At 41.9% G+C, this 22061-nt stretch overlaps 2 protein-coding genes and 1 long non-coding RNA gene across 5 annotated transcripts in view; 2 read left to right on the forward strand and 1 right to left on the reverse strand.

The window, feature by feature from the left end:
* Positions 1 to 6943, reverse strand: part of LYRM7 (LYR motif containing 7) — a 30540-nt gene extending 23597 nt beyond the window's left edge. For 2 of the 3 annotated variants that reach the window (XM_055301394.1, XM_055301393.1), the window contains exon 1: positions 6840 to 6909. In XM_055301394.1, coding sequence (XP_055157369.1) covers positions 6840 to 6881 — 42 coding nt within the window. In that variant the 5' untranslated portion in view covers positions 6882 to 6909. Of the gene's footprint in view, positions 1 to 6839 lie in introns of all 3 variants that reach the window. The other variant, XM_055301395.1, reaches the window with a different exon arrangement.
* Positions 6944 to 7240: 297 nt separating this feature from the next.
* LOC129495228 (uncharacterized) lies at positions 7241 to 11185 on the forward strand. The gene is made up of 3 exons (XR_008661469.1): positions 7241 to 7416; positions 10246 to 10331; positions 10843 to 11185. It is a non-coding gene; the product is annotated as an uncharacterized LOC129495228 (long non-coding RNA).
* An 831-nt stretch (positions 11186 to 12016) lies between these two features.
* HINT1 (histidine triad nucleotide binding protein 1) lies at positions 12017 to 16951 on the forward strand. The gene is made up of 3 exons (XM_055301477.1): positions 12017 to 12218; positions 14200 to 14304; positions 16632 to 16951. The coding sequence occupies exons 1-3, from the start codon at positions 12108 to 12110 to the stop codon at positions 16794 to 16796; spliced, it is 381 nt and encodes a 126-aa protein (XP_055157452.1). The 5' UTR covers positions 12017 to 12107; the 3' UTR covers positions 16797 to 16951.
* Positions 16952 to 22061: the final 5110 nt, after the last annotated feature.

A 22061-nucleotide genomic window follows, 5' to 3' on the forward strand; every position in this document is an offset into this window, starting at 1 on the left:
AGCTCAGGTCATGATCCCAGCATTCTGGGAGGGAGCTCCTGAGTTGGGCTCTGCATTGAGCATGGAGTTTGCTTAAAATTCCCTCTCTCTCAAATAAACAGATCTTAAAAACAAAAAACAAAAACAAAAACAGAGAAAAAAGACAAAAGAAATTAAAAGGGGAAAAATGTCACCAAGTAAGGTGCAAAAGTTACTTGATTGAAAAAGCTCCAAGTGCCCAAAACAAAACTCGTACTATAGTACATCATGATAAAAATTCGGCACGATGCTAATAAAAAGAAAAATTTCGAAGATAAAAAAAGTTCACATACAAAGGACAGAAAATCAGAACGTCTAACTTCTTTTTTTTTTTTTTTTTTTTAATTTATGATAGGCACACAGTGAGAGAGAGAGAGGCAGAGACACAGGCAGAGGGAGAAGCAGGCTCCATGCACCGGGAGCCCGATGTGGGATTCGATCCCGGGTCTCCAGGATCGCGCCCTGGGCCAAAGGCAGGCGCCAAACCGCTGCGCCACCCAGGGATCCCAGAACGTCTAACTTCTAAATAGCATCACTGTGAGAAGATAATAGTCTAATTTCTTCAAGTTTATAAAAAAAATACGCAGCTTAGAATACTGTATATAGCCACATTATCACTTAATGCAGCAGGAAATAGACATTTTTTTTTAAATGTGGAGTGTCTTACCTGCCATACATCCTTTCTTGTAAAGCTATAGAATAATGTGCTCCACAAGGGGATGAACTGGTGAGACAGGTGATCCAACACAGAGATGGTGAAGGACAAATACATGTAGCATTTGTGCAGCCAGCCTAGAAAGCAACTAGTCCAGACTACAGAAAAAGGTTGAACTGCTCCAGAAAAGATGTTCCCAGGGAAAAAATCAAACTGACACTGATTTTGGGAACAGATAAGTAGGAAACCAACCAATGTTAATAAAATCAAGGCTATTAATTTCAAGAGAAACAGGATTAGAAAAGAAAGGCAATGTAATCATATATTAGAGGACTCAGAGGTGGACAATTTAATACAACCATAACAAAAAAAAGAAAAAGAAAAAGTGATTCACCAAGATTTGTATCATGAAAGGACTAAGACATAAGGGGGGAACTTAGTCATCAACTTTTCTATTTTATTTATTTATTTTTATTTTTTAGAGATTTTATTTATTCATGAGAGACACACACACACAGAGGCAGACATAGGCAGAGGGAGAAGCAGGCTCCATGCAGGGAGCCAGAACTGGGGCTCAATCCTGGGTCTCTAGGATCACACGCTGGGCTGAAGGCGGCGCTAAACTGCTGAGCCACCAGGGCTGCCCAACTTTTCTTGTTAAAAGTCAGTAAATAGCACCTCCAAAGAGAAAAAAATTAATGAATAGCAGTTTAAATATGTTCTTTAGAAACATGGAGGCAAATATGAGAATAGCTAAAAGACTTAAAAGCACTTTTCTCTGGGGAACAGGAACTGGGAGTATTAGAAGTACACACCTATTCGTTTCTGTAGTAACACTATTTGATTTCTTAAACCTTACACATTTATCAACTTTATAAAAACTAAAAAAACTTACTTTAGAAAGAGAAAGGGAAAAGACATTATCAAAAAAGAGATTAGACAAGCCTTGACTGGAAGAAAATATTTGGGAACCATATATCTGGTAAGGGGCTATTATCTGGAACATTTAAAGAACTTTTACAATCAGTAACTAAAACATAGACAAAGGATTTCTTTTCTTTTTTTTTTTTTTTAATTTATGATAGTCACAGAGAGAGAGAGAGGCAGAGACAGGCAGACGGAGAAGCAGGCTCCATGCACCGGGAGCCCGACGTGGGATTCGATCCCGGGTCTCCAGGATCGCGCCCTGGGCCAAAGGCAGGCGCCAAACCGCTGCGCCACCCAGGGATCCCATAGACAAAGGATTTCAAAAGACATTTCTCTAAAGATAAACAAATGGTCATCAAGGCCATGAAAAGATGTGTTAATATGATTTGGTATCTGGGAAATACAAATTAAATCTCAGTGAAGTACACTTAGGCCCAGCAAAATGGCTGCAATGAAAAAGAAAATCAGGAACGAGTATTGGCAAGGATGTGGAAAAATTGGAACTCTTTTGTTATTATCTGATCTAGCAATTCCATACTTAGGTATATACCCAAGAGAAATGAAAACATGTTTACTCAAAAACCTGTACATGAATGATCATAGTAGCATTATTCACAAGAGTCAAAAAGTAGAAACAACTCAATTCTATCAATTCATGAACAAATAGATAAAATGTGGTATATCCATACGGTTACCACTTGAACTGTGTTCCCAAAAAGGTCATGTTGTAGTCCTAATTCCTAGTACTTGTAAAATGTGACTTTATTTGGAAAAAGGGTCTCTGCAGATGAATTAGGTTAAGATGAGATCATTAAAACGGGCTCTAATACAATATAAGTAGTATTTTCTTTAAAAGATTTTACTTATTTATTCATGAGAGACACAGAGAGAGAGGCAGAGACATAGGCAGAGGGAGAAACAGGCTCCATGCGGGGAGCCCAATGTGAGACTCAATCCCAGACCCCGGGATCACGCCCTGAGTCGAAGGCAGATGCTCAACCGCTGAGACATCCATGTGTCCCTATAACTAGTATTCTTAAAAGAAGAAGCAAATGCCATGAGAACACAGACACACACAGACAGCCATGTGAAGACAAAGGGAGGGCTCAGAGTGATGCAAGAATGAGCCAGCAAGCCAATGAGCCGATGGACACCAAGGATTGACCGCCACTATCAGAAGCTGAGAAGAAGCAGGGATTCTACCAAGTTTCAGAGGAAACATGGCTCTGCTGGCACCTTCATTTCAGACTTCCAGCCTCCAGAACTGTGAAGACAATAGCTTTCTGTTGCTTTGAGCAATCTAGTTTGTGGTACTTTGTTAGAACAGCCATAGGAAACTAATACGGATTTTGGTACTGGGAAGCAGGGTACTGCTAATGAGTACCTAAAAATATCAGAAGTGGCTTTGGAATTGAGATGTGTAGAGACTGAAAGAATTTTTTTTAAAATTTTTTTAAATTTATTTATGATAGTCACACACACACACACACAGAGAGAGAGAGAGAGAGGCAGAGACATAGGCAGAGGGAGAAGCAGGCTCCATGCACCGGGAGCCCGATGTGGGATTCGATCCTGGGTCTCCAGGATTGCGCCCTGGGCCAAAGGCAGGCGCTAAACCGCTGCGCCACCCAGGGATCCCGAGACTGAAAGAATTCTGAGGTGTCTGACAGTAAAAGACAAGACTGCCTTGAAAAGATTTTTGTGGAAATATGGACTTTAAATGTAATAGGGTATCAAAGAAATCCAGGCAGTTTAATATTACAAGAGTGGTAGAAGACAAGTTGCATGGGATTAAGAGTGGAGAGTTAAATAAATCTAATCATTTTACAAGTTTAGGGAAAAAAGAAAGTAATTTCATTAACACAACAGCCAGCATCCCTAATTTAAGAACTAGTATACACAAAAATAAATTCAAAATGGATTAAGGGGGCAGCCCCAGTGGCACAGCAGTTTAGCGCCACCTGCAGCCCAGGGCGTGATCCTGGAGACCCTGGATGGAGTCCCATGTCAGGCTCTCTGCATGGAGCCTGCTTCTCCCTCTGCCTGTGTCTCTGCCTCTCTCTCTCTGTGTGTCTCTATGAATAAATAAATAAAATCTTAAAAAAAATGGATTAAGGACCTTAATATGAAACATGAAACCATAAAAATCCTAGAGAACACAGGCAGTAACCTCTTTGACACCGGCTGTAGCAACTTCTTTCTAGATATGCCTCCTGAGGCAAGAGAAACAAAAATAAACCACTGGCAATACATCACAATAAAAAGCTTCTGTGCAGTGAAGGAAATAATAAAACTAAAAGGCAGCCACAGAATGGGAAAAGATATCTGCAAATGACATATCTGATAAAGGGTTAGTATCTAAAACATACAAAGAACTTATAATACTTAATACCCAAAAAATGAATAATCCAGTTAAAAAAGAAGACATGAATAGACATCTTTCCAAACAAGACATACAGATGGCCAACAGACACATGAAAAGATGCTCAACATCACTCATCATCAGGGAAATACAAATCAAAACTACAATGAGTTATCACCTCACACCTACGAGAATGCCTAAAATCAACACAAGAAGCAACACGTGTTGGTGTGGATGTGGAGTGCAACTGCACCAATAGGTACTTACCCACAGAATACAAAAATACTATTTCAAAGAGTTATATGCACCTTGATGTTTATAGCAGCATTACTTACAACAGCAAAATTATGGAAATAGCCCCACTGTCCAGGGACTGATGAATGGATAAAGAGGACATGGCATATAAATATACAATGGAATATTACTCAGCCATAAAAAAGAATGAAAATTTTCCATTTGCAATGTTGTGGATGGAGCTAGAAGGAATTATGTTTAGTGAAATAAGTCAGAGAAAGACAAACACGATGTGATTTCACTCATATGTGGGATTTAAGAAACAAAACAAATGAGTAAAGGGGAAATAAAGGAAGAGAGGCAAAACAAGAAACATACTCTTAACTATAGAGAACAAACAGATGGTTATCTGAGGGGGGATGGATTAAATAGGTGGTGGGGAATAAGGAGTGCACTTGCTGTGATTAGAACCAAGTGTGGTGTGGAAGTGTTGAATTATGATATTGTAGACCTGAAACTAAAATTACTCTGTAGGTTAACTAACTGGCATTTAGATAAAAAAAAACTTAAAATAACAGGGGATCCCTGGGTGGCTCAGCGGTTTGGCGCCTGCCTTTGGCCCAGGGCGCGATCCTGGAGTCCCGGGATCGAGTCCCGCGTCGAACTCCCGGCATGGCGCCTGCTTCTCCCTCCTCCTGAATCTCTGCCTCTCTTTCTCTCTAGGCCTATCATAAATAAATAAATAAATAAATAAATAAATAAATAAATAAATAAATAAATCTTAAAAAAAAAAACTTAAAATAACAACTAGTATAAGAAAAATAAAATGTCATCGGTACTGTCTTGGAACTATAAGAGCTAATGTTACCTTGGAGTCAATAAATTTTTATTAAAATGCAAAAAACAAGGTCACAGATTATCTTCTCTCCCTCATTTACTTATACTAACTGGATAATTTAGGTAGTGTAAATGGCAAGTGGATTCTCTACAGATAATTTGGAAGAAGATATTGTTACTTACTGTAAGCTTGGACAAGTTACTCAGTTTTTTTGTCTACATTTTCTTACATAATGTGTTAATATTAAAGATGTATGGGGTAATTTCTGTACTAGGTTTCAACTTAGTTATTACCTACCTATCTCTTCTAAGTCTAGGTTATATGCCCTTCCTGAGTACATCCACAGCACTGAGCACTTCCTATACTGTATGGGAATCAAATGTTTACTTGCTGTAGTCCCATACTTCCTCAAAGGCTATGTATTCTTTACACATACCGTAAGTATCTTCTATATGTGGTAGACCTCCCCAAAAGGGTTTTTGGAATGAATCTTACTTCTTTTGTATTCAGGTTTTCCAAGCAATTTCCCACTTCAAGGACTTTCCATTTACTACTTCCTCTTTCTGAATTACTCTTTCCTCTCTTCTTCTGGCTAATTTCTAACCAAATTTCAGTCCTCAACTTACCTTTTAATTCTAGGAGAGCCTTTTTTTCTTCTTTAGAGTAGGCTCCCTGATGGAGCCTAACCACAGGGCTCCAACTCAGATCCTGAGATGAAGACCTGAGCTAAGATCAAGAGTAGGATGCTAGGATGCTCAACTGAGCAGGCACCCCAAGAGTTTTTTTTTTTTTTTTTTTTTTTTGCATCCCTCCGGAGAGGTTAAACCCCAGTTATAAGCTCACAAAATACATCATATTTCAACTCAAAATCTCCCTACCTGCTAAATTTCTTGATGAAGGCAAAAGTGGTCTGTTTACCGTTGCATCCACTATGCCTAGACAGTGTAGGCTAAATGCTGGCCGGAAGGTATTATTGGCAGCTATTATGGATAGTCAATAAATTATCTGAATAACTCTGTACAATTGTTTCTACTGGTGTTCTGACAGATAACTAAAATGTACTGAGAACACCAAAGTAGTACAGGAGGCACCGCCTGATGGTTCCTTATTACTGACCAACCATAAGCATTGCTTTTTCCTCACTGTACTGTAACAGGCCTTTCCCCCCTCTTTACCATGCTTATATTGCAGCCAGTGACAGGGACAGGACTCGACTGGCCATGCTGATACTTAAAGTTAGGGACGGTCAGTCTCTGAGAAAAGTGTGCACCAGCCAGGAACGTGCATCAGTTGGACAAGAGCTGAATCTGAGACCAGGTCCCGAGGAAAGCACCCGATGAGGCCATCCCTTCCCAAGGTCATTGCGAGTACTCAGGTCTCGTGTTCATTTTTGGCAAGTGATTCTGCCGCGATTTTCCGGTTATCTGACTAAAATTTTCTCCCATCTGACCTTTCATTCATTAGATGGTTGCAAACGCAGGCTGCCTAGGCTGCCTTTGTCGTCTCGTCCACCTCTTAAGGATGTTAAAAAGGTCCCTCAAACACTCGGTGTGGGGATGAAACAGGTGCAGAATTTGCATGACGGAGAAACAAACTATCTGCACCCTAGGAGGCGAGGAAGGAAGCACTGGTACCACCCTCCCTCCTTGCACCCGCGCAAACCCTCCACCGCCCTTCGAAGGTGGTCACCGGGCTCCTCAGCGGCAACGTTCACACGCTCCGTGGGGGATCCTGATCCCCCATCTGCTGAGATTCCAGACAACCTGTGCAAGGCCGTCCATTTCCCCTCCCTGTCCGCAACGCACCCAAGCCCTCCTGGCCCCCGTCACCTTGGCCGCCTGACCCATGGCTCTCCTCACCGCGGCGGCCACCTCTCCTGCGGTCGAGTAGCCCCGCCTCTCGGCGACCAATCACTGCCCGGCGTGGGCCATCCAACTTCGAAGTCCCGTTCCTAAAGTGACGCAACCAATCACCGCGCAGAATCCCCCTTTTAGCCCCGCCTTCCACGGAGGAACACAGGAGACGAGTATGCTACTGGTAAGACCGCGAGAAGCTGCCAAGCCCAACTACTGGAGAAAGGAAAACGGAAATGGCCTGAACGCCATGTTGGTTAGGGGCAGAGTCACTTCCGGTCTTTTCTGACGCGGTCAAGTGGAGGTGGGTGGGTTGAGATGTAGCGGGTGGCTTGGGGGTCTCTAAATTAATCCTAATGTTTGGGGGTTGGGGTTAACTATTAAAGAACCTTTATGTTAACGTTTCCCAAATGGGATTGGCTCCTTGTGAAAGCGCATAAGAGCCAAGCCGTAACTAGTACAACTGTCGTTAATTGGAATTCTGGCTCCCCAAAGCGCTGTTTGTACATTCTCTCCATTCCCGTTAAAGGTGAGGTAGAGTTACCTGCTCTAGACCTAGGCTAGAGGGGTGCCTGGGTGACTGGGTGAGTTAAGGCTGACACCTCTTGATTTCAGTTTAGGTCGTGAACTCTGGGTGGTGAGATTGAGTCCCCCTCCCCCCTCGGACTCCACGCCCAACGGGAAGTCTGCTTTTTCCCCTTCTTCCTCTCCCCTTTGCTCCTCTTTGCTCAGGTGTTCGCCAGCACACTCTCTCTAAAATAAATAAATCTTAAAAACAAAACCCATACAGCTGGTAATGGAGGTCTGAGACACAAATCCGTATGCCTGATCTCAAAAACCTAGCGTTAACCCTCTACGCAGCTCCCTACTCTGGTTTTGCTGGTCAAGAGGTAGAGAAATGTTATTTAAGTACATTTAACTTAGGACCTGGCAAACTTCAAGAAAAATCTCAACCTTTTCCCCCATCGCATAACCATTGCTTCTTTCCCTACTTACCAGCCTTTCAGCTTAATTTCTAGGTAAAACTGACTTTTAAGTTTTACCTAGTAGGAGAGAACGATTTGAAGCAATGGATCTTAAAGACCTTTTTCCTTCTCTGTGGTTTATGTCATTTTAAAGAATATTGCAAGTCATCAAAATAGCAAGATAATGGTTGACTTTTTAAAGTTATAATTCAGGGATCCCTGGGTGGCGCAGCGGTTTGGCGCCTACCTTTGGCCCAGGGCGCGATCCTGGAGACCCGGGATCGAATCCCACGTCGGGCTTCCGGTGCATGGAGCCTGCTTCTCCCTCTGCCTGTGTCTCTGCCTCTCTCTCTGTGACTATCATAAATAAATAAAAAATTAAAAAAAAATAAAGTTATAATTCATTAGATTTGCTAATGAGTGTTTAGCTTAACCAAGTTTTTTAATTTTTATTTTTATTTATTCACGAGAGACACAGCGAGAGAGAGAGGGAGAGAGAGAGAGAGAGAGAGAGAGAGAGAGAGAGAGAGAGAGGCAGAGACGTAGCGTGAGGGAGAAGCAGGCTCCTTGGAAGGAGCCCGATGCAGGACCCGGGGATCACGCCCCGGGCGGAAGGCGGCCCTCGACCGCTGAGCCACCCAGGCCTCCCTAGCTTAACCAAGTTAAACCAAATATACTCTGTACTTTTATATAGGAAACAATAGATGATCTCATAACATTGCATGATGGTGCCTTCTAATTTTTAAAGAATGATTGAAACATGCTTATTTTCATTTCTAATTTAGAATCCTTGCCCAATTTCCTGAAAATTCATAATTTATTGTTATAATTTCTGGCTAACTAGGCTCCTGTATTCAGTTAACTAAAACCCCTCATCTGCCAATACTTGAAAATACAGTTCCCACAGGGCCAAAATCAGTTCAGTACTGAAGCTTCTCTTAGGTAAACCTGTTATGGTTCCTTCAGCTGTTCCATAAACAAGATGACTATTTTGGTTATTCTACGAATATGTCCTGGTTTGTTAACATCTCAAAGCATGAGTCCCAGAACTGAACAAGAAATTCCAATTTGTTCATCCCATAAGTTCATGGAACTATAAGTAGGCAGAATAAAGCCCTCCAAAAGATGCTCCTGTTTAAATCCCAGGAATTTTTTTAATGTTACTTTCTGTGACAAAAGGGACTTTACAGATGTGATTAAATTAAGACTTTTGAGAAGGGAAAGTTATCCTGAATTATCTGGTGGGCCCAATTGTAAGTAATCAAAAGGCTGCTTGTAAGTGGAAGAAGGAAGCAGAGTCAGGGAGAGGTTTAAAGATGCCCTGCTTCTGAAGATGGAGAAAGAGGCCTCAAGCCAAGAAATGCAGGGAGCTTCTAGAAGGTAAGGTAAATGTTCTCCCCTGGAGCCTCTAGAAGAAATGCAGCCCTGCTAACATCATGATTTTAGCCCAGTGAAATTCAGATTTCCAACTTCCAGAATGTTACCTGTTTGTGTCCTCTTCCATCTTGAAAGCCAATAGTAGGGCATCTTCAATCTTTAACTGCCACCTCTGCTTCCATCATCATATCTCCTATCTCTCCCGTGTCCCTCTTTCATTTATGAATGCCCCCATGATTACATTTAGCCTACCTGGACAATCAGGAATCTCATCACTGCAAGATCCTTTAATGACATCTGGAAATCCCCCTTATCATGTAAAGTAACATATTCATAGGCTTCAGAGATTGGAACATGGGCATCCTCTGCCCACCACATGCAGTCTGGTTAACACTGGTCAATAATCTTGAAATGCATGGGCCTGAGATCATGTGAGAACCCTATGCGCCAAGGTAAGGATTTTGGATTTAATTCTGTGATGAAATGCTTAATAAGCAAGACAATGAGATCATGATTTGTATTTTACAAAAATCACTTTCTGTGCTGAATGCCAAATTGACTATAGTGGAAGCAGAAGCAAGCTGGAAGGCACTCAAAGTACAACGGTTTGGATTAGGGTGGTGTAGTAGAAGAGGTGAAAAGTGACTGGATTCATAATATATATTCCAAGTGTAAAAGAGAGGAGTTAAGGATGATTTCAATGCTTTTGATGTGAGCTATTTGGTGGATGGTACTATGGTAGACGTAGAATTTGCAGGAGGAGATTTTATCATTTGTTTTTTGTACAAAGAGTAAAAATAAATTTGAAGTGCCTGGTAGACATCCATATGGAGGTGATAAGTAGGCAGTAATATATATACCATAGGCCAATCTAGAAAGGGGAAAGGTAGGTCAGGAGATGATACATGCTGGAAAATCATTGTTCTGCAAATGATAAAGCCTTAGTGAAAAGTGACCACATTTATTATCCAAACCAATATATATCTCTTCTTAATTTTGTATTTTTACAATTTCAGTCTTACAGGAAAGTTGCAAGAATAACAGGATTTGCATATACCTCTCACTTGGATTCCCCAAATGTTAATATTTGACTACAATCACTGTATCCTTTTCTCTCTACATATGAACATTTTTTGGTATTTATTGTTTGAAAGTGAGCTGCAAATGTGATACTCCTGTACTCCTAAATACTTCATTATTTTTTATTCCTGCAAAAAAAAAAAAAAAACAACCCACAGCAGTCTCTTATATCAGGGGCACTCAAAGTATGATTCCAGGGCAAGCAGCAAATGTATCACTTGGAAACATGTTAAAAACCTAAACTCTAAGACTCCACACCAGATTAACTAATTTTGATAATTTTGCTGTGGTTATGTGAGGAAATTAACGCAGCTTTCAAAACTATCTAATTTATAGGCATTATTTAGAATTTTGCCAATTGTCCCTGTAATGTCTTTGATAGCAACGGTAGCAAATGTGCCACTTTTGAGATTCGAAGGATCCACTATCAATAATTTTTATTAGCAAGGGACAAGACAGGACAAACTGGTAAAGTATTATCATGTTGAGTACTCCTGGAGCTACAGTTAATTTTTCTTAACAAGGGCATGTAGAAATTAAATGTTGGCTAGAGAAGATGGCTAAGTATGGAACCTATTATGAAGTCTGGAACTGGAGGCTTACTGTGAGGTTGAAATAAGCAACCAGAGGGATAGGAGACAAGACTACAAACGTGAAGACTTCCTGAAAAGAGGAAATGATCAACATTAGCAAATGATGCTAAGAGGTCTAGTATGATAAGAAATGGAAATGTTCCGGGACGCCCGGGGTGGCTCAGCCGTTGAGCCTCTGCCTTCTGCCCAGGGTGTGATCCTGGAATCTCAGGATCAAGTCCCGCATTGGGCTTCGTGCATGGAGCCTGCTTCTTCCCTCTGCCTGGGTCTCTGCCTCTCTCTGTGGGTGTGTCTCTCATGAATAAATAAATAAAATCTTAAAAAAAAAAAAAAAAGGAAAGGAAAGAAATGGAAATGTCAATGTCCACAGAATTTTTTAAGTGGAGGTCCTCAAAAACATTGGCAAGAGCGAAATGGGTTTAGAAAGGATGAGAGGGTAGACACAGAATAAAGAAAAGTTTTAAAAAATCATCAAAGATATGAGGGGGTATGCCAAATTAAGGAAGGTGTTATTTCGTTAAGATGGGGCATAACTGATTACTCCTGGGGAGAAGTCTTTGTTTTACAGTGGAGGGAGAATTACCAACTACAGATGCCTGAGTCCCGACTCCGGAGTCTGATTTAATCGATCTGGCCAGGTTCAAGAGGATTTTTCAAAAGTCCCCCAAGTGATTTTAACGTGCACCGAAAACAACTGCTCTAGAGAGGAAAAAGCAGTGGTGCAAACAGAGCTGACTTCCCGGAGCCCAGCCCTTCTGTAGCCGAGAAGTTAAGTTTAGGGTGTCTCAGCACGCATGACCAGCACTTTTTGGATCATCAAATCTTTTCAGTCACAGTATCTAATTTTTCCTACAAGTTCCATAAAGCAAGTGAAGAAGGGCGTATACAGTAACTCTACTCCCCAAGACACACTCAAGGAAATTTAAAAAAAAAAAAAAAAAGACCTCAGCGCGGCTCCCTAGAGCCCCAGACCGGGAACCTCCCTTCCGCCGGGTCTCGACCGGCAGCTCTGGGAGGCTCCCGCGCGCTCTCCGCACCCGCCGCGCAGCGGGCTAGTGCGCACGCGCAGGACCAGTCCGGGCGCCCAGGCAGCGGTCCCCGCGCAGGCTTGGCCGCGCACTCCCGCCCTCCGCCCGCCGCCCGCCGCCCGGCTCCTCCCTCCTCGCGAGCTTCTCCCCGGGGCGGCCGCGCGGGAGGAGGCCGCGATGGCCGATGAGATCGCCAAGGCTCAGGCCGCCCGGCCTGGAGGCGACACGATCTTCGGAAAGATCATCCGCAAGGAAATCCCAGCCAAAATCATTTTCGAGGATGACCAGGTAGGCAGCGGGCGTCGCCTCGCCGGTCGCCCGAGGACACGCGGGTTTCTCGCGGACGGAAGGGACGGGAAAGGGTCGGGCGGCGTCGCCAAGGGAAGGGAGTCGGCCGCCCCGCACGGCCTCCGCCGCGGGCCCCCAGCCAGCGGGCAGGGCCGCGGCCGCCCCGAGGCCGCCTGCCGGCGCGTGCCGGCGCTCCGGTTACGCGTTATCAGCCCGGGGCGCGGGTCAGGCTGCCGGGCGCTCGCGGGGCCGGCCCCGCGGCGTCCGGGCGCGTGTGGGGGCCGCGCAGGCTCCGCGGCGTGGGTGCCCGCCTGCCCCGCGGCCGCCTGGGACCCCGCCCGGGTCAGGAATCTCACAATCTCGCCCGCGCTCTGCCCGGCGGGGAGAAATCCGATCGCGCCCTGAGTAGGGCCCAATCTCCGCGATCTCCCGCGCGCAGCCTGCTCGCCTGGGCGCTCCCGGGCGCCGGCGCGCCACAGTGCGGGAGGTCGGCGGGGGCCGCCTCGGCGGGGTGGGCGAGCCGGCCCGCCCCTCCCCCGCCCGCTCGGGCCGCCGCTCCCTGGGTCCGCGGCGGGGATTTGTTTTCCTTTGGTCCCGCCGGGTACTTGACGGGAAGCACGTAGTTTTTGTTGACTTCATCGTCGGTGAAATTCCGTGTCCGGCGGGCCGAGTAGATGTGACATCTTGTGTAAAAGACTTCCCGGGCAGTTGTATTTATGGGTTTGGATCTCAGATAAAGCTGGGCAGGAGGTTGGCCCATCCAGACAAATAATTTTGCAAACTGTCAAATTCAAGAAATATGGAGCATCGGGGAAGCATTCTTTTTATACTCCCAGTAGCGTTCTTAGATTCAAAACGTTACCTAAGATTTAATTAGATTCTTCTAGGTGGACTTTATTTAGGTAGCTTTATTTATTACCAAGTTCTTTTGTTCTAGAAAAATGCGTATTTCTTTTTTTAAGTATTTTCACTTGCTTTTTTTTTTTTTTATAAATGATGCCTGAAATATTGATTTTTGAGCCACCTAAGACCCAACAGTACAACTGCATGAAGCAATCTGAATGATACAGCATTTTGTATGGATTACCAAATAGAATTAGTCCTGAGACCTTTGAGCCTGGAAGGTCCTATTAAGCAGCTTCCACCTTGAGTAGAGAAGAAGAGATTTTAAAAATTCATGTGGTTTTATAATTTGTCTAAATGCTACTTCAAAAAGAAAAGAAAAGAAAACCAAACAGGTATATTACTTAAATAGTTGAGTAGGGTGGGAAGAAATAGATGTCAGTCAAAATATCAAATACATAATTACAAAGCTGATCATTGTAGTAAACAAAAACAGGAAATTGCACAATCAGGACTCCTAACCTAGGGAAAGTGGGGTTGGAAATCAGATTTCTTTCAGAAATTTTATATATGCTGGGAGCTGAGGAATAAATATCAGGTGAAGACAGAACTTGGGGTTGAGGGGAGAGAAGACTATTGCAGTAGAGGGAATGGCCTTTGAAAAAAAGCCTGGGAGTGTGGAGAGAGATGAAAGATACTGTGATTTGAGAAGAGTTGCATGAGATCAAACTGAAGAGATAGACAAAGGATTATCATGCCTAATTTCTACTTCACTTTTGGATCTCACTTTAATATATGTGCTGCCGAAGCGAGCACTGGATCTCACTTTAAATGTCCCTACCTCAGAGTGGTTGTCTTTGATTCCCTGGTCAAAATTTGGCTTTTTCTGTGATAATCATTTATTTCAGTCTTTACTCTTCTTTTGTAATGTGTAGGTAGGATCTTAACTTTTTTATACCTTTATTGGTTTAAGGTCAGCCTTTCCATTAGACTAAGTTCCATGAAACTGACCATGGATCACATGTATTGTGTACACTTCTGATTTCCTAGCAGTGCTTCTCATGGGGCTAGTGTGAAAGAATAAATGTAGCCTATAAGATAATATACTAAAACTGGTTTTTCTTCCCTTTTTCTCTAGTGTCTTGCTTTCCATGACATTTCCCCTCAAGCACCAACTCATTTTCTGGTGATACCCAAGAAGCATATATCCCAGATCTCTGTAGCAGAAGATGATGATGAAAGTGTAAGTAAATTTACTAACACAATTGATTTCCTTGCCTTTTTTTTTTTTTTAACTTGGGAGACTGGGCAGCCTGGGTGGCTCAGCGGTTTAACGCCGCCTTTGGTCCAGGGTGTGATCCTGGGGACCGGAATCAAGTCCCACATCTGGCTCCCTGCATGGAGCCTGCTTCTCCCTCTGCCTGTGTCTCTGCCTCTTTCTCTCTCTCTGTGTGTCTCATGAGTAAATAAATAAAATCTTTAAAATAAATCTATAGGGATCCCTGGGTGGCGCAGCGGTTTGGCGCCTGCCTTTGGCTCAGGGCGCGATCCTGGAGACCTGGGATCGAATCCCATATCGGGCTCCCGGTGCATGGAGCCTGCTTCTCCCTCTGCCTATGTCTCTGCCTCTCTCTCTCTCTCTGTGACTATCATAAATAAATAAATTAAAAAAAATAAATCTATAAATAAATTTGGGAGACTAAATTTTGACCTGAAAGTGATGTCACATTTTCATTTTCTTGAGGGTATTATTGAGGGGGGAGAAACACAATCATTTGGAAGTCAGTGCAATGTAGAAAAAGTTTGATTTCTTAAAATTGATATAGTTGACACATAAAATTATGTTTTAGGTGTGCAACATAATGGTTTGATATATGTATATTACAAAATGATCACCACAGTCAAGTTAACATCCATCACCACAAATTCTTTTTTTTTTTTTTTAATTTTATTTATTTATTCATGAGAGACACAGAGAGAGAGTGAGGCAGAGATACAGGCAGAGGGAGAAGCAGGCTCCATGCAGGGAGCCTGACGTGGGACTCCATCCTGGTCTCCAGGATCACGCCCTGGGCTGAAGGGAGCACTAAAGCACAGAGCCACCTGGGCTGCCCCATCACCACAAATTCTTAAACACAATGGTTCCTAACAAGAAATAGTTGGTGAGACCCATTTTTCCTTTTTTTTAAAAGATTATTTATTTGAAAGGAAGAGCAGGAGTACATTTGAGCAGGGGTGGGGCAGAGGGAGAGGGAGAAGCAGGCTCCCCACTGAGCAGGGAGCCCCAGGCTGGGCTTGATTGCAGGACCCTTAGATCGTGACCTGAGTCGAAGATGCTTAACCAGCTGAGTCACCCGGGCAACCTTCATTTTTCCTCAATAAAGAAATAGTACGTCATACAGGGGAGAGTTCAGTGATTCTGTTTCTGTTAATGATTTAAAGGAGAGAAAAATCATTATTTGGTTTTGCCAGACATATAGGCCTTAATTAAATGTTTTCCTAATGCTCCTTGTTTATAAATACTGGTTCTTCTTCAGAAGTGCTTTAATACTTCCTGCGTTATTGAGGTCAGGCCTGGTCATATGACTTGATTTGGCTGGCAGTTGCAAGCAAAAGTGATATTTCTTGCATAGAAACTATAAGAGAGGGGATCCCTGGGTGGCTCAGCGCTGCCTTTGGCCCAGGGTACGATCCTGGAGTCCCGGGATGGAGTCCCACGTTGGGCTCCCGGCATGGAGCCTGCTTTTCCTTCCTCCTGTGTCTCTGCCTCTCTCTCTCTCTCATGAATAAATAAATAAATAAATAAATCTAAAAAATTCTTATATAAAAAAAAAGAAACTATAAGAGACTAGCACTTGGTTATGTTGTGGCTTCACTTTGCCCCTATGGTCTTACAGAGACTACTCCATCAGCCTGGGTTTCAAAGTGAAAAAGATGAGGAATTTAGAGCCTAGTCAACTTGTGATGAGCATGTAGTGAGCACAAGAAATATATCTTTGTTGTAAACCAGTATTTGGGGTGGTTTGTTACCACAGCTTAACCAAATCTAGCCTGATTGATACACTCTCCTGTTAAAAGAAAGGAAGATATATTTAACATTTAAACAACCCACTTGGAAAATGATTTTAAAATTGTTTTAGGGCGGCCCGGAGATGGTTCAGCGGTTTAGTGCTGCCTTTGGCCCAGGGCTTGATCCTGGAGACCTGGGATCGAGTCCCACATCGGGCTCCCGGTGCATGGAGCCTGCTTCTCCCTCTGCCTGTGTCTCTGCCTCTCTCTCTCTCTCCCTGTGTGACTATCATAAATAAGTAAAATTAAAAAAAAAATAAAATAAAAATTAAAATTGTTTTAATTGAGCAGATTTATATCTAATTTGTTTATTGGAATTAGTAATGAATAAATAGCTAATCTGTGGGTTTTTAATTATAAATTATGTTGTATTAGTATTAATGCCCAGTAGGGTACGTTTTAATTTGGTAGTCTTTTAATATATGAACTCGTTAGTATGTTATTTCGTGGCAAGAATTTGTAAATTGCCTATTGCTTAAGAAACTTTTTTTTCTTTTCCAGCTTCTTGGACATTTAATGATTGTTGGCAAGAAATGTGCTGCTGATCTGGGCCTGAAGAAAGGTTATCGAATGGTGGTGAATGAAGGTTCAGATGGGGGACAGTCTGTCTATCATGTTCATCTCCATGTTCTTGGAGGTCGGCAGATGAATTGGCCTCCTGGTTAAGCATGTTTTAGGGATAATTTTCCCTTCTCTAGGCAATGATCAATATTTCTAAGTTCCAGTATGTTAAACAGTATACTTACTTTTGCCTGTGTATGGATGGATTGAGGAAGTAATTTTTAAAACCCATACATAATAAAAGACAATGTTGCATGGTTTATAGTTTCTCTGACTCTTGTATTTGATTTTTTTTTTTTTTAAGATTTTATTTATTTATTCATAGAGAGAGAGAGAGGCAGAGACACAGGCAGAGGGAGAAGTAGGCTCCATGCAGGGAGCCCGATGTGGGACTCGATCCCGGGTCTCCAGGATCACACCCCAGGCTGCAGGCGGTGCCAAACCACTGCGCCACTGGGGCTGCCCTTGTATTTGATTTATTTAAAAAAATTGTTGGAACATATGAAGGTAGAGTTCATAATTTGGGAGGTTTTTGGGTTTTTCTTCCCAAAGAGGACACTACACATGTACATTGTTAGAATGGTGTGACTGGTTTCCAAAGGCAAATTACAAGATTTCACCAATTTGGTTTTAGCTTTGAAATAATCCTTTTAGGGTAAAATATTAGTCCAGGAGAAGATTTTCTAATCTAATTCTCTGTTTTCTGAGGAACAAAGGAGTATCTAATGTGATTGATCCAGAAAGTGACAGATTTGGGGCCAGAAGGAATGGTTTTTGTCTAGCTCATGTTTCTCCTAAAGTATGGGGATAATTTAGAAGGGATGAAAATAGATTTGTCACAGAATCTTTGATGACCATGTGAAGCCATACATTGGTATTTCTTTTGCTATCTAAACTGTCTGAATATTTATTATAATCATATTACTTAGAATTAACTTTCCAAATTGAAAACTCACTGTTTTGAATGTACATGTGCACACTAGCAAAAATATTTAAGTTGTATATGAATCTGGCTTATGTGGAGTTGGGGAGGGCACCTCATGGTAGGAGTTCTCCTTATATAGACTGACCAGCCTTTTTTAGTTGTACCATGCACCTTAGCCTTTCTGAGATGCTGTAGGGCAAGTAGTTTTGTCTTTTGGCTTTCCTTCACGTAGGCACTTAACATTTTCCGAAACTTACTTGATATTTCCTGTCTGCCTTACTTTCCTCTTTGATAATCTTTGTGCTTATGGATTACTTCCATTATTAATCTCTTTATAGACCATTTTAGTAAGGTTTGACACTAATTGAAAACTTTTTTCCCTACATTTTAAATTATGTTATTGATTTTTAAATATCTGGGGCGATTAGGAATATTGGCATTTCAGTCTTAAAATAATTTTTTCCTAATTGTCATTTTTAAACTTTTTTATGGTGTTTAAAATATTTGCGTAATGTGTCAAGTTTTTAATTTATTTCATATTTTAAAAAGACTTCCCATCCCAGGAAAATTTTTAAAAATCATTATTTTTTCCTCAAGACTTTAATGGGTTTATGTACTTCTAGGACTTTTTTTTTTTTTTTTTAATTAAGTGAGCTGTAGCCCAAGATGGGACTTGAATTCAGGACCCTGAGATCGAGAGTCAGATGCTCCATTGACTAGGAGCCAACTAGGCACTCTGACTTTTTTTTCAATGAGGGAAGATGTGGGGAGGAGTTTGGGAAGGACTTATACCATTATAAAGGATGTAATAATGAAAGAACCATTTGTATTATGTTTAAGAGGGTAGAATCTGCTTTCTTGAGGCATATTCTCTTTCCCACCGATTTCTTCAAACCAGTGCTAATAAGTCAGGTAGACAACTAAGTTGTCTTGCTGGTTGTGCCTCTGACCTTTCTGCCTTAAAGAGGCTTGTGGAAGCTGGTCATCACCGACTCATTTCTGTGAGTATAGTAGGTGCAACTTTTATTCCAAGTTAAAGCTCCTTCCTTGCTGCATTCATTTATGGTGTTTTATTATACTGATAACTTTCTGTTTTGCTGTTCACGTTATGTACGAAATAACACATAATTAAATTTTAAAAAGCCCTTTTCTTATAGCATGGATTTTAGTTAAATAGAATAAAAAGTGGTTAAACCTTCCTCAAATACGTACTGCAAGTATCCCAAGAGTTGCTTCAAACTTTGCATATCAGTCTAATTAGTTGGAAAGCAAAGTATTTGAGAACACAAGCAGGTAACTAATTACTTCTTGAATTGTTGTCTATGATATACAGGATGATTTAATAAAGAGATTTTTGCCTATACTGGCATACCCTGGAGATATTGCAGGTTCTGTTCCAGACCACTGCAATAACATGAATATCACAAAAGCTAAATCAAATGAATTTTTTGGTGTCCCAGTGCATATAAAAATTATGTTTATACTATACTGTAGTCTGTTAAGTGGTAATAGCATCATGAATAAAAAAACAATGTACATCCTTTATTTCTAAAAAATGCTAACCATCATCTGAGCTTCCAGGGAGACAGTCTTTGCTGTCAGAGGGTCTTGCCTTGATGTTGATGGCTGCTACCTGATAAGATTGGGGTTGCTGTAGCAATTTCATAAGACAACAGTGAAATTTGTTGCAGTGATGGATTCTTCATTTCATGAATGATTTCTATGTGGCATACAGTGCTATTTGATAGCATCTGGCCCACAGCAGAACTGCTTTCACAACTGGATTCAATCTTCTCAAACCCTGCCACTGTTTGATCAACTAAGTAATATTCTAAGTCCTTTGTTGTCATTTTAACAGTCTTCACAGCATCTTTCCAGGCACAGATCCTATCAGAAGAAAGCACTTTCTTTGCTTACTCTTAAGCAACTTCTTATCCATTAACATTTTATGAGATTGCAGCAAAGCAGTCGCATCTCAGGCTCCACTTCTAACTCTAGTTCTCTGGCTGTTCCCACTATATCTGCAACTAAACTTTTTGTTTTTTAAGATTTTACTTACTCATTTGAGAGAGAGTGAGAGAGCACGCATACACGAATGGGGTTGGGGAGAGGCAGAGGGACAAGTGAACTCTCCCCACTGAGCATGGAGCCTGTTGTGGGACTCTCATCTCAAGACCCTGGGATCATGACCTGAGCCAAAGTCAGACACAACCAACTGAGCCACCTGGGCACCCCATCCCTATGCTATTTTAAAGGGGACAATTTCTAATCTTTTTCTAAAATTTCAGATACTCTCATTTGTGCCACCATTTACTTTTTAGTTTTTATTTATATTAGCACCATTTGGAATTACATATGCTTAAAAGTAATATTTTTAAAGGACTTTTTTTCCTCCCTAAGCAGCAAATCTCAATAGTGGGCTTAAAATATTCAGTAAATATTATTGTAAACATATTGTAAACAGATGTGCTGTCATCCAGATTTTGTCCCATTTATAAGGCAAAGGCGGAGCAGATTTAGGATAATTCTTTCTTTATTTATTTTTTTATTCATGAGAGACCGAGAGAGAGGCAGAGACATAGGCAGAGGGAGAAGCAGGCTCCATGCAGGGAGCCCAATGTAGGACTCAAACCCGGGACTCCAGGATCACACCCTGGGCTGAAGGCAGGCGCCAAACTGCTGAGCCACCCAGGGATTCCCAGATTTAAGATAATTCTTAAGGGCCCTAGGAGTTTCAAAATGGTAAATGAACATTGGCTTCAATTTTTAAGTTTCCAGCTGCATTAGCCTGTAACAAGAGAGTCAGCTTGTCCTTTGATGCTTTGAAGCCAGGCAGTGACCTCTCGGCTATGAAAGTCTTAGGATCTTTTTCTGAAAGAAGGCTCCCCTGTCTATGTTGAAAATCTGTTTAGTATAGTCACCTTCATTAATTATCTTCACTAGATCTTCTGGAAAATTTGCTCCAGCTTTTACATCAGCACTTGTTGCTTCCCCTTGCAATTATGTTATGGAGATGGCTTCGTAAATTTCCTGAACCAATCTCTGCTAGTTTTAAACTTCTGGACCCTCCTTACCTCTCTCAGCCTTCATAGAATTGAAGAGAGTTAGGACCTTGCTCTGGATTAGGCTTTGGTTTTTGGTGAACGCGGCCAGTTTGATTCTAGACCATTAAAAATTCTCCACGTCAATGGTGCCTGGGTGGCTCAGACAGTTAAGTGTCTGCCTTTGGCTTGGGTCATGATCTCAGTCTGGGATTGAGCCCTGTATCAGGCTACCTGCTTGTTGAGGAATCCGCTTCTCCCTCCTGTCTGCCCATTCCAATTCCCCCTACCCCACCCCTGTGCGTGCTTTCTCTCTCCCCCTCCCTCTCCCCCTTTCAAATAAATAAATAAAATCTTAAAAAAAATATTTCTACATTATCAGAAGTAAGGCTGTTTGCTTTCTTATCATTCTCATATCCACTAGAGTAGAACTTTTAATTTCCTTCAAGAACTTTTCCTTGGCATTTACAACTTGGCTAACTGGTTCAAGAGGCCTACCTGTCAACTTGTCATGGCTTTTGACATGCCTTCCTCACTAAGCTTAATCATTTCTATCTTCTGATTTAAGCAGAAGATAGAAATGTGACTCTCTGTGACTCTTTTCACTTGAACACTTAGAGACCATTATAGGGTTATTAAGTAGCATTTGCTTGAGTATTATATGAGTAATGGACACTTGTAATTATTGGTGTCCAGCATTTGAACACTCTTCACATTTGAGGGATTCCATACCTCCCCAAAGAGAAGCTGAAATGAAGAGACATCTAGTTTTCTAGCTCCTCTGCCAGCTGGGATGTAGGCCCTTGACTTAGGCTCTGCCAATCAGATACACTCATCTGGGATTTTGAATTTGAGACTAATGATACAAAGAAACAAGGACAGTGGAGACTTCTTTCTGGTGTCAGTGGCAGCAGCATCCAGTTGGCAGGCACAATAGTACCTGTGTTGCCAGTCGTTGGATCCGGTATTAAATACCAGGGATGACAGCAATGCTGGCGTGGTTCCTGTGTTCAGCAACAGGGGTAGCAGTGCTCTACTAGACTAGCTCTCAGGTGTTATTTTTGAGTGTGGTATTATCTACATAGCTTCTCTTTATTCTTGCCTATTTTCCTAGTTAATCTGTGACTAGCCATTAAATATTGTTTCAAGAAATGGATGGCTGGAGAAATTTTTACTAGGAATGTTTACAGACCATAATAGATTCTCAGTTAAAGGTGGGGTGAGGTGCAGGAGAGCTGAGATTGGCTATTTGGCCTGGTTTGGGATGAAGGCAAGAAGGATCCAGTAAACATTAATAACTATTTTCAAGGCCCATGGTAAATAGTATCAAAGTAGCTAATTAAGTCATTCTGTGGGTCACTTGTACTGATACGCCAGTTGAAGGCAAAGCTTGGGTTTTCAGGT

The sequence above is a fragment of the Nyctereutes procyonoides genome, unplaced genomic scaffold (genome assembly GCF_905146905.1).
Source record: "Nyctereutes procyonoides isolate TBG_1078 unplaced genomic scaffold, NYPRO_anot_genome, whole genome shotgun sequence".
NCBI lineage: Eukaryota > Metazoa > Chordata > Mammalia > Carnivora > Canidae > Nyctereutes > Nyctereutes procyonoides.

Bases quoted from the DNA above. Each gene is read 5' to 3' on its own strand.
- HINT1 (XM_055301477.1), top strand. From the start codon at position 12,108: ATGGCCGATGAGATCGCCAAGGCTCAGGCCGCCCGGCCTGGAGGCGAC. The intron at 12,219-14,199 runs GTAGGCAGCGGG...CTTTTTCTCTAG, and splicing joins TCATTTTCGAGGATGACCAG to TGTCTTGCTTTCCATGACAT. The intron at 14,305-16,631 runs GTAAGTAAATTT...TTTCTTTTCCAG, and splicing joins CAGAAGATGATGATGAAAGT to CTTCTTGGACATTTAATGAT.